At 43.4% G+C, this 12,821-nt stretch overlaps 1 protein-coding gene across 1 annotated transcript in view; it reads left to right on the top strand.

The window, feature by feature from the left end:
• The first annotated feature begins 1,260 nt into the window (after window positions 1-1,260).
• The window catches only part of SRGAP2 (SLIT-ROBO Rho GTPase activating protein 2), a 257,088-nt gene continuing 245,527 nt past the window's right edge, over window positions 1,261-12,821 (top strand). The window contains exon 1 of the mRNA XM_063113343.1: window positions 1,261-1,419. Within this exon, the coding sequence (XP_062969413.1) occupies window positions 1,353-1,419 (67 nt within the window). The 5' untranslated portion in view covers window positions 1,261-1,352. The remainder of the gene's footprint in view (window positions 1,420-12,821) is intronic.

The raw sequence follows: 12,821 nt of genomic DNA, 5'->3' as shown, positions 1-12,821 counted from the left end.
CACCTCCTGGTGCGAGGAGTCGGGACTGCGACCCTCACCGACCTCCCCTACTCCGAGCTTGGGTTTGGGTGCGGTGTCTGGGATCCTTGGGTTTGGGTGACAAAAAATATTGGGGGTGGCATTTAGAGTCACTCTCGTCCCTGGCTTGGTGGAGGCGACGGCTACCTTCTACTCTCCAGTTTTCCCGGCTCCGACCCTATCCTCTGACCCGTTTCCTGCTTCTGCCGACCGCATTGTTTTCCTGGATGTGTCCCGTGCCGAGCAGCCTTTTTCCTGCCGATCCGCCCCCACCCCCCCAACATTTTGCTGCCAAGAGCAGCTAGTAACCAAAAACAAAACAACTGGGAGGAGGGTAGGGAGGGGAAGAAAAGTTGTGTCCGGGTGGCTTGTCCCTCCCCGGCTTTGATCCCCTTTGATGTCCAGGGAGGTGCCCCAGCCTGGGGTCAGGGACCGCGTCGGGGGCAGGGCCGGGAGGTCCCCCTCGGGCTGGCCGCTGCCCAGCGCTGGCGCGGCTCGGGAAGCCGCCGTGGTGCCGCAGTCCCTGCCCGGAGCCCCGCGTTCCCGCCGCAGTCCCCGCCCGGAGCTCGCGCAGGCGGCTGCTCCAAAGTGTTTTCTTTCAGCCTTAAAACAAAATCCGGAGGGAGCTTCCTTCCTCCCCACCTCGCCGTGCCGGGCTCTGCTGGCCGGGCGGCATTTGGACGAGATGAATGGGCCCAGGCCGGGCTCTGAACGACGTTCCCTACCCCACCCCCGCCGCGATTAGGATCTGCGCTGGGGCTGATCGCCCCCTCCCCCCTTTCCTGCATTTACAGGCAAGTGAACCGGAGCAAACGACTTCCGATCCAGTCCGCGCTGCTGCGGCTCCCGTTTGGGATTTGATTTGCAGCATCTTCGAGCCTGTACGACAAAACGCGAAGCACACCAGGCCCTCACCCGGCACCCCTATACGCACCCACTCCTTTCCCGGGACACAGCTGGGCGCGTCCACACCCCCGCACCCCCCACACCATGTTGTGCGGAAGGACTTCCACTCCCCGCCTGTGTCGTTGATGTCAGACCCCAGGCCAGCCTCCGGGCTCTGCAGTTCTGCCGGCTAATGCTGAGGCTGCGGCTCCGGCTCTAGCACAGGAACCAGCCGCCGCCGCACCCAGCCCCAGCGCCCACCGTCTGCATGTGCCCGCCGTAGCCGCTTGCCCAACCCGCAGCCGCGCTCCCCGGAGCGCTGGAGACCACCGCGGGGGGGCCACTTCTGCCCTCGGGAGAAGCGGTCTTGGAGGTATTGATTTCAGTGGTTGGATATTTCCCGCGGATCTATCAATTCACAATTTGAATTTGGAAGAAAGAAGGAAAACATGACGTCTCCAGCCAAATACAAAAAGGATAAGGAGATCATAGCAGAGTACGATACTCAGGTCAAAGGTAAGGGCTTTGAAAAATAGCATACTGAAAATGCTGTGTGGACTGGTGAGGCATGTATTCGACCCTGATTTGCAGGCTGTTCATTTCTTTGGGTGGAGCAGGTGGGGGCACGCTGACCCCAGAGGTGGTTTCTTAGGTGGGTCTGAGCCACCGAAGGTTGGGCAGTGCCAGGGGTCACAGGCACTGGCAAGGAATTCTCAGAGTGGGCGTTAGGATTGTCTCTCTGGGGCTGGCCATTATTTTGGTAGCCCTTTCCCCCAGGCTGGACAAGGTGGGGGAGGGGCAGGAGGCTCTTGGAGAAAGGCGGCAATTTGCCTCTGGGTATCTGGGTCAGGTTTCCTTGAAGGACAACTGAAATCTGACAGGTGTTTGGACATTTATTTCAGAGGGTGAAGAGGAGTCCAGACAGAGAATGGCAACCTTGAGAAAGTGTACCATTTGGGGAGCACTGGGAGAGGCAGGGGTTTTTCTTATACATCATGTTAAAACATGATATTTGCTATGGCATTGGGCACAGAAAGTCCATAGCCACCTTGGATGCACCTTGTACCCATCTTGTCTCTGGTTGCCCTGCATACAGTCAGAGATCAGAGAACAGAAAGAATGAAGCCACCCACACCCGGTCTCCGCCCTCACCTATATCTTAATAGAGTTGGGATGTTAGGGTTGCTGGGTGGTGCTGATTCTGGAAGATGGGAATACTTAATTGTTTAACCCTTCTGCGTTCTCGCCCTCTGCTCCACAGTACATGGTTTTAAAGCCCCATTTCCCTCTCTGCAAAAATGTGAAGGGTAAAGCAAAATGTGGACCTGCAGAAAGCAAGTGACCTGTCTCCTCAGCTAGTCGACTGCCTGATCAAAGCCCACACCCAGATAGCCTTTTCTTAACCAGCAATTCCCTTAGGAGGGATTACTGCCTGTTAAAGAGCCCCAGCTTGTGTTTGTGCAAGGCACTGTCCCTTCCGGGTCAGTCACTGGAAAGAGCCATGTGGCTCCAGCCCATTGAGACCTTAGCTGGGGAGTGGGAGAGGTGGGTGGCCTTGAATGTTACACCACATGGTTGGAGCTCTGGGTTTTCCTTTGTTTCAGAGTACAGAGGGAGGGGCCCCTCCTTCTTTCTCTGCACCAATGCAAAGAGACCTTTTCCTATGGTGGAGAACTTGGGAAGGGCCATATCTCCCCTCTTATGATTGCTTGGGGTGGGGATAGGGTAGAGCTTGAAATGGGCGGTTCCCTTACCTTTTGGAAGGTTGGAAGGTACTTTGAAGTCCCCTTTGTACCTGCAGGATCTTTTTTATATCATCAGTTTGGTCAATGCTGGAGGTGCCCGAAGGGACCTTCCATCCACTTGGTTGCAAATATTGGTAGGTTTATTACAGAGATGGGGGAGTTGACTGATTGATAGCTTCAGTTGAACTGGGATTGAAGGAGATGTAGTTGTGAGTTATAATTGAGGTCGTGGCCTCTTGTCACTGTTCATAATCCGGCCCTGTTTTTGTAAACAATAGGCCACTGGCCTTCGTGTCCTGTCCAGATGCACTGCATTCTGCTCCTGGAATCCCCCCTGCAGTTTTAACCAGATATGTCATTCTTTTTTTTAAAAACATGTCGTATTCTTAACTGTTGCCATAGGGAGTGTTAATAACTTTGACTTTCCCAGATTTCTCTCCAGAAGCGTGCTATTTGACTGAGGTGCAAAGTGATTTTACATGTTTATTTTTTGGATAGGTGTTAATAGAACTGTATCTGCCAATTTCGTCTTGGTAAAGGATTTCTCATGAATGTCTGAAAATTAAACACTTGTGTATTTGCAAACATTGCTCACTGAGGTGATGTAATGCAGTCGGCTATTTGGGGTTTCTCTTCCACCTTACCACAAGCAGGAGGCTGTTTTGCTTTGCTCTGATATTTTTCCATTGATACTATTCAGGATCATAGAATTTTATAGGTGGCTGAGCATGATGTCTTACCAGAGAAGGTGCCTGATGAAGGCTTATGGAACTGATTTGAATAGTTCAGTCCCTCATTTTACAGCTGAGGAGAGTACAGAGAACTGTAGAGGCTTGTCCAAGGTCACATAGCTAGGTGGTGGCAGAAGCTGGTTAACTGGCTCCCAATTCTCTATTCTGTATCATTAGTATGAAACGTCATCTGACCAGGGTGGGAAAAGTTAAAAAAATCTTAAGGAGACAAAATTTGTCAACGAATAATGGTAGTGATAGTGATAATAATAGATTACATTTTGGGTGCTCATTATGTTCCAGCCTGTCCCAAGTGCTTTATATGAATGGTCTGATTTAATCCTCATATCAACCCAGGAAGTGGGTGTTATCGTCACCTTCTACTCACCACATGAGGAAACTGAGTCTTAGAGAAGATAAGTAGCCTTTCCAAGGTCACAGAGCCAAACCATGGCAGCTTGACTTCATTCCTTTATTCATTAACTATTTATTGAGTGCCTACTATGTGTTCTAGGGGCTGGCAATATAGCAGTAAAGATGACAAAGTCCCCACCCACATGGAGCTTACATTCTAGAACTCGTGCTCTCTATGGAAGAGCACAGAACTTGGGAACAAAGGACCCGGGTTCTGGGTTGGCTCTGCCTGCCACTAGCTGGAAGCCCTGGGTCAGAATTATTATGAGTTTCAGCTTTTTATGTATTATATGGGACTCATGGTGCCTTACTCCTCTTACAGATGCCAAGATAAAGAAAATTGCTATAACTGTGCAACAGTTTAGTTTGGTGGTTAAGAGCGCAGGTTTTAGGGTTGAAGAGATCCAGGTTTAAAACTCAGTTCTGCTATTCACTTGCTTTGCACCTCGGCAAGTTATATGACTTGTCTGAGCCTCAGTTTCATAATTTGGAAAATAGGCAGAATAATATGCATTTCTTACGGTGGTTGTGAGGAGTTGATGAGATAGTACATATAAAGCATTTAGCACAGTGTCTGGCACTTGGAAGTGCTCAATAATGGTGCTGTCTACTTTGTTAGTCAGCCTTTCTTCTTGTTGAAAAGTCAGCCGACTGTTAAAGCTGCATTGCATATTCATTCTCAAATAGGAAATAAGTCCAGGAATGAACTTTGAGTTTCTAGTTTAAGTTCATCCAGCAGTAACAAAAAAGGTATTTTGGGTCAGTCATTTAAAGCCCCTGGGACATGAGTTTTTTTTCCCTGTGAAATGAACAGGTAAACTATTTAATCGTCTGACCAGAGTCCTGGGTCCTGCTTTTCAATCAGAATGGTTTGAATCAAGTGGACTCTAAGTGGACTTTTGTGGGACCCTCTTTATCCCTTGGGTTTTGCCTCCCCTTAAACCACCTGCTTGCATGTGCCCTGAAGGGCTACTGAGGCTGCAGCCCCAACCCTACCCCAATGTGGTTTTATGAGGGGCGTGCCTCCTTAATCAGCCTGCCTTGTAGCGCCTTCTTAAAAACCATCATTGTTTCTGGTTGTGGGTGTTGAGATTCCTTTGAAAGTTCATGCCTCTCAATGTGTGACTCGAAAGCAGTAATATTCTTAGTCTTTTGACTTTGCTTTTTCCTATTTACAAAGTGCTTTCATATACATTAATCTCTGGAAATTTCTTACAAACTTGGTCAGATTCATGGTTGTAACCTGAGGCCTTTGGCCTGTTAGCTTTTTTGATGGGATTGGAGCAGCAAAAGTTGGTAAGGTGCAGGGCATGGTTACCAAAGATGATAGCCTGGGTGGTATTTGAGTGAATTCACATCACTGTATACAGTCCCAGCTGTTGTCCTTTCCTTATTCATGGCTCCCTTTCCTATACCCTCTCCATACCTTGAGTTTTTACAGTCTCCCAGGAAGCTTGAGATTGACAGTTAATGCAAATAATCCAGGAGGAATAGTCTGAAACAGAGTGGCACTGTGTGCTGAGCAGTCAAATTCTCTTTCTTGAGAACGTTAGGGGTCTTGTCTTTTTTTTATTTTTTAATGTTTTAGAACAGTGTGTACGTACTGTAGGGCTGAGAAGTGAAATTTTGTAATTTCCATCTGGAACACTTTGATAGAAAAAGTGCAGGCCTTTGCCTGGAACAGTTTAACCCTTTCAGGATCCTTTGAAAGCCAGAGATGAAATTTAAAACTCTAGTCATATTGTGTGTGCACATGCACTTGGGAATGCTGATTGCTGGTATTTAAATAAGCTGGTTCCCCCAGGAGGTCTGAGCAGTTCTTCACTCATGCCAACAAAGGTCTTCTCAAAAGTGTCTTTCCTCCCAGCCCCCATTCCCCAAGGGAACTTTAAATATAATCAGTTTGTGAAAAGCTGCAGTAAAACATCTCATTGGAATCCCCAAGCAGATGCTATCATCTTCCTTCGAGATGATTGAGGGCTCCTCTTCCCTTGCTCAGGGCAAATACAGACTCCGCAGTAAGGTGAACTCCTGGAAGGAAATGAAGCTCTTGGAAAAATTCAAGTACAGTACTCTGCATCTCAGAGTTGAAAGACCCTGGAGGAAGGTGGTAGGCAAGGAGCCAGGGGATGCTGTGTGCTGTGCAAAGCAGAAATGGTTGGAAATAGTGTTCAGAAGGGATGCTTAGCTTTTCCAATTTCAGACATTCTTTTGGGGAATGGGAACAGAGATTTCCTTTGGAGAAGCCCATCTGGTAGTTATGGCCACATCCATCATGCATTACACAGGTTGCAAGCTTAGACAAGCTCTGATCATTTCTCCACTATGAAATTTACAGAGTCTGACTTGGCCCTGATATGTAGGGTCCACCCCTTTTTAAAATCAGCATGTGCCCAGACTCTGACTGGTAAACTACCACTGTTCACTCCAGCTAAACTGGGCTGCTCAGTGGTGCCTGTAGAGTTCTCCTTCCAGAAAAGACTCTTTATGTGAATTGTGCTTACCTTACACCCTAGACCTCTAATGGCTACGTTAGGAAATATTATGTCATATTGCTGGGAAAAAGCAGTTGATAGGTAGACTTTTACTTGTAATAAAATTCAAGTGAACAGTTTTAACCTGGTGTCAGCTCCAGAATGGACCTTTTAGGGAATCTGCGAAAGTTACTTTGAAGTTGTTTGATTTAAAAGTGAGTAATGGTCAGATTCCTGTACTGGCCAGCCCCAAAATATAAATAAATAAACAAGCTAATAAATACATAAAGGGATGTTGGGAAAATAGAATAATCAAGCCCCCTCACCTCAGGTCAGGTTGGGTGTGGTGCCATGCATTCTTTGTAAGCAAATTGTGTGTGTGTGGGTGGAGTTAGTGTGCAGGGGCTGCGCCACCACCCTGGCTGGCGTTGACTGCCTCAGGCGTCCGCTCCCCACGGCTATGCTCTTGAACCTATGGCTTCCAAGGCTTCCAAGGACCTGTTTGCTGGTTACCTAGCTCATAGACCTGCCTGTGAGGGGTCTGGTGATGCAGCGTGGTGTGTGAAGGGTTTGTGACCCAGTCTGGACAACGGGCTGGAGGGGTCTGTGAGCTCCAGACCCAGCCCTAGCTCGATAATTGGCTCAGTCGGCAGGATTACCAGCAGGTAAAAGAGCTCAAGGGACCACTTAAAAATGTTTTTAAAAATTATAAAATAACATCTTTATGATTTTACAGTATACTCAGCCTTCCATATCAGCGAGTTCCACGTCCTCAGATTCAACCAATTGCTTGTGGGAAAAAAAACCAATAAAAAATAACAATACAATTATAAAAAAAATACAAATATAAAACACAATATAACAACTATTTACATAGTCTTTACATTGTAGTAGGTATTATAAGTAATCTAGAGATGATTTAAAGTATACGGGAGGGTGTACGTAGGTTATACCACACACTACACCATTTTATATCAGTGACTTGAGCATCCACAGATTTTCGTATGGAGAGCGGCGTCCTGGAGCCCATTCCCCGTGTATACCAAGGGACAACTGTAATATGTAGGTACTCTCATATTTCTTTTTCTCTCTTTAATTGTGACAAAATACACATAAGGCAAGAGTTATCATCTTAACCATTCTAAGGTGTGCAGTTGAGTGGCATTAAGTATATTCACATTGTTTTGCAAACGACACCACACCGTGATACATCCGCAAAACTCTTTTCATCTTGCAAAACCGAAACTCTGTACCCATTAAACAATAACTACTTATTGTTCCCTGCCCCCAGCCCCTGGCAACTACCATTCTACTTTCTGTCTCTATTTGACAACTCTAGGTACCACATTTAAGTGGAATCATGCAGTGTTTGTCCTTTTGTGACTGGCTTATTTCACTTAGCGTAATGTTCTCAAGGTTCATCCATACAGCATCTATCAGAATTTCCTTCCTTTTTAAGGCTGAATAATATTCTATTATATGTATATACCACATTTTGTTTATCCATTTATTTGTTGATGGACATTTGAGTTGCTTACATTTTTTTGCCTTTTGTGAATAACGCTGCTTATGAACATAGGTATATTCCTATCTTCTAAAAAGGTCCTTTATACCAAAGTTTTGCACACCTATATGTATGTTTCTATATAGTCAGCTGTCCTGATAAATTTTTTAGAGTTAAGGTTTTAATATATGCATTCATATTTTCATACTATGAATATGTATCTATGTGCATAATATGAGAATTGTATATTAACAATAAAGTTTTATACCTTTTAATAATTACATGAATTACTAAATTTTTACAATGTTTTTAACAGCTTTATTGCGGCTTAATTGACATTTAATAAACTGCATATGTTTAAGGTATATAATTTGATAAGCTTTGGCATATGTTATATACCCGTGAAAACATCACAATCAAAATAGTTAACGTATCATTACCCTCAAAAGTTTTATCATTAAAACGTATTAATAAAATGAGTACTATAATATCCCTATTATAGAAAAGATATTAGCTTAAAGATAAATAAGTGAAAAAGCCAGGTATTACCAAGTTTTTTTTAAAAAGTAATAAATGAATAATTATCTAAGCGACCCAGATTGGTTCCTGGAAAATTTGTTCAACCTTAATGAAAAAAGACCAACAGTCTCCTAGGGAAGTTAAAAGTTGTGTCTCAGCTATTACTATGTTTTTAGGAAGAAGGATACAGGATGGAGGGAGAAATAAAAGGAAAAAGAAATCTTGGCCGTATAGGAGCTGACAAGAGACAGTATGTGTTTTCCTATAGACTTTGCTTGAATCAGTCCCCAGGGTCTCATGCCTCTTTAGAAGGGGTCACAAGTGAAGCAGATGCACAAGGGGAGGGGCTGGGGGCTGGGGATCCCGTGGGAGATATACTCAGAATGTTATGAATATGGCTTCTTTCCTCTAATGATTGATTCCCTATTGCCTGCTGAATAGAGACCAAGTTTCTCAGGTGGACATGAACTTGGTCTTCAGTCTGGCTGCAACCTATCATTTCAACCATAGTTCTTGTTTTACCTTAAGAAGATGGAAGCCTATCTGGACTACTTGCCATTCTTTAAACACATATACTATTAGCTAACATTTTGCTGTTTGTTTGGGGCTTTCCATGTACTAGGCATTATGCTAAATACTTTACATAGATTATTTCATAATCCTTACACCACCTTTAGGAGAACTGTATTATTATTATCCCATTTTGCTGATGAAGAAAGTGAGGTGTAGGACATTCATTAACTTGTCCAGGGTCTGCAGCTAGTGAATGATGGAACAGGAATTAGAACCTTGGCTGTCACCAGAATCTTAGTTCTGAGTACTATTCATGGAATGCCCCTTTCTCCCTGCTCAGCCCCATATCCTCACCTACTAAAATCTCTCCTTTCTGGTAAAGCCCAACTTTCCTGGGATGCCTTCCTTGATCACTATGATGAGAAATGACCCTTCTCTCTATTTCACTCACATTGTGCTTCTCCTAATAGATCTTGTATGGCATTGATCTTGTACTACCTTATGTTTGGAATATTTATATTCCAGTCTTGTCTCTTCTAGTAGACTTCTGTTAGGAATGTTTTGAGGTCGTGTAGTGCAATTCAAAGAATATAGGCTCTGGATCCAGCCCTCAGTTGGAGTCTTGTCAAATCACCTCCTTGCTTTATGACCTTGCCCTAGTAATTCAACTTCTCTTCCAAGCTTCCTCTTCTGTGACATAGAGATAAGACCTCTATGTCTTGTTGTTTATTGAAAATGTATGTACTAGCTCAGTGTATGGCAAATATTAAATGTTAAATAAGTAGCTCTTATTATGAGGTTCCTTCAGATAGGAAACATGTCTAGAACACTATTGTAGCCCAAATGGTGGCTCTCAGTAAATATTTATTGACTATAATAATGAATGAATACACGGATGACCTAGATTACTGCAAGTAATCTTTTTTTTTTTTTTAAAGATGACCGGTAAGGGGATCTTAACCCTTGACTTGGTGTTGTCACCACCACGCTCTCCCAAGTGAGCTAACTGGCCATCCCTATATAGGGATCCGAACTGGTGGCCTTGGTGTTATCAGCACCACACTCTCCCAAGTGAGCCACGGGCCGGCCCTTGCAGATAATCTTTTAACAATTGTTTTCTTAATTTGATCTTGACAATATATCTTGTACAATATCATCAAAGTGATTGAAAAAACTGTATTTCTGATAAGGTGATAGCATAAAAGACTGTTTACACTCATCTAGTTTCCAGCCTATATCATGTTATGTCATGCTTCATGCTTTATCCATGCTATGCCCTCTCTTTGGAATGGGTCTTCTTCCTTGAACCTGGAAAACTTATTCATCCTTTACGGCCCAGTTCAGATGCCACCACCTCCAGGAAGTCTTCCCTTCTTCCCTGCTAATATGTGCAGTATCCCAAGCAGGATTCCTCAGCATCTCCCCTTGCTCTCTTCACAGGATTAATCAATGCATTCTCAGCATCTCTTCTGCAGTGTCCTTATGCCTACTTGTATTATTGCACTCATCCTATGACATTGTGATCTCTTCTTTTACATCTCTTTGTTTACAGCTCACTAAGCACCTTCTGGACTGAACTATCTTTTATTCATTTCTGTATGTCCAGCTTGCGGCACATAGTAAGCACTGAAGTATTTGTAAATTGAACTGTTTTCTGAGTTAAGGTTGAATGTGACATTGCCATGATGCTATGCTTCTGTAGTTCTCCCCAACTCCAGTAAAAAGCCCAGTCCCTATGCTAATGTTATTTGAAGTAGATTAAACATTGTGAATATTATCATTACGTAAGGACAAATACAAACTATGTAGCATTACGGAGCTGCCCTACTAATGGAGTATGTTTCTCCTTCTTACCTCTACTGCCCTCCTTAGAATCACTGCCCAAGAGCTATACTTGAGTTGACCAAATTTCTTCAATCATCTCTCTTAACCTTGGAAACCAAGAAAAATATTAACTCTGAAATTCTCAAGAGTTTAAAACAAAAGTAAGCCTTTCTGTAATTGAAGCAAAACATTCTACATTTGTCCAGGATTTATTCACCACTTTAAACAGATATTCAAAGTCTAAATTTGTGAAAGTTTAGGTCTGTCTTCACCAGGAGTTAAGACAGTGTTGACTTGAAAAAGGAATGGTTGTGATATTTTTTTGGAGTAGGGTTTGGAGAAAGCTATTGCCTGTTTAGAAGCAGCTGCATGATCTATGTAAATAGAAAGGTCCAAAGGAAAACTCTCCCCTCTGGTTTTTCAAGTAATTTAGTATTGAATAGCCTTCACCTTATTTATGCATTGTTAATGAATGGTTCTGAACTTGAAATATATATTTGTCAGGAAGGAAAAACAGCTGGGAAATGTGCCTCCTTCATTTTAGTGGGTATTTTAGGATACTATCTGTTAGGGAGAAGGCAGAGTCTTTTTTTTCCCTTCTTCTTTCTTTCTTTCTTTCTTTCTTTCTTTCTTTCTTTCTTTCTTTCTTTCTTTCTTTCTTTCTTTCTTTCTTTCTTTCTTCCTTCCTTCCTTCCTTCCTTTCTTTCTTTCTTTCTTTCTTTCTTTCTTTCTTTCTTTCTTTCTTTCTTTCTTTCTTTCTTTCTTCCTTTCTTCCTTTCTTCTTTCTTCCTTTCTTCCTTTCTTCCTTTCTTCCTTTCTTCCTTTCTTCCTTTCTTCCTTCCTTCCTTCCTTCCTTCCTTCCTTCCTTCCTTCCTTCCTTCCTTTCTTCCTTTCTTCCTTTCTTCCTTCCTTCCTTCCTTCCTTCCTTCCTTCCTTCCTTCCTTTCTTCCTTTCTTCCTTTCTTCCTTTCTTCCTTTCTTTCTTTCTTTCTTTCTTTCTTCCTTCCTTCCTTCCTTCCTTCCTTCCTTCCTTCCTTCCTTCCTTCCTTCCTTCCTTCCTTCCTTCCTTCCTTCCTTCCTTCCTTCCTTCCTTCCTTTCTTCCTTCCTTCCTTCCTTCCTTCCTTCCTTCCTTCCTTCCTTCCTTCCTTCCTTCCTTCCTTCCTTCCTTCCTTCCTTCCTTCCTTTCTTTCTTTCTTTTCTTTCTTTTCTTTCTTTCTTTCCTTTTTCTTCTAAAACTGCACTAATCATTGGGCAGGTGACCTGAAAGGCATTGTGAAAGTTGAGACTTTGCCTTTGCTGTTTGAGCACAGATCTAGCATTTAGAATCACAGCATGCCGGACAGGGTCTGAATGCTCTCCCTGGAGAAGATGACCTTGCCAGCTATTAGTGGCTGGGTAGCCGGGGCTCCACAGGAAGACAAAGCACAGAAAACAGAGTGACCTAAGAGCATGAGCTGGCCAAGACATGCCATGCCATGAGCTTTAAGAAATGTATCCTGTTTCTGAAGAGTTGGCAACAATTTCTCCAAACATTGAAAACCCTTAGAGATCTGCTCCCTTTTCCCACTAGTCTTTTTTTGTGTATGTATTTATTTTGGGGTGGGGGTGGGGGTTGGAGTGAGGGTGGGGAGTGGATACTGAACCAGATCTTGTCAGATCAGTAGGCTGCTCTTTAGGGAGGCATTTTGACTGAGGTACCTATTTTGGAGCAATATTTCTTTTGGAATGGTAGGGTACTTTATAAATAAATTGAACTATAGGATTCTAACAGGCAGAGTGGCTCCAAGGGAAATAATTGGTTGTATTGGGAGGCAGAAAGCTTGGGTTCTAGTTTGGCTTTGCCATTTACTACTGTGATTTTGGGGATAACTCACCTAAGTTCTCAAAATTCCTAGTTTTCTTATCTATAAAATGGGAACAACAGTTCTTGGCCCTCGGTAATGATGATGATGATGACGGTGATGATGATGATTATGGCGATGGCCAGCATCTATTGAACATTTCTTATGTCTAAGCTCTGTTATAAGTGCATTATATATATTAACTCATGAATTTCCCAATAGCCCTATGAGGTAGCTACTATTACTATCCCCATTTTACAGATGAAGCACAGTGAAGTTAAATAACTTACTCTAAAGCACGTAACTAGTAAGTGAGGAAGAAAAAGTATGAACCCAGGCTGATTTAATGCTGT

Source organism: Cynocephalus volans, chromosome 11 (genome assembly GCF_027409185.1).
Source record: "Cynocephalus volans isolate mCynVol1 chromosome 11, mCynVol1.pri, whole genome shotgun sequence".
Lineage (NCBI taxonomy): Eukaryota > Metazoa > Chordata > Mammalia > Dermoptera > Cynocephalidae > Cynocephalus > Cynocephalus volans.
Note: the sequence above shows the minus strand (reverse complement) of the source record. Positions and strands in the feature narration are given on the sequence as shown.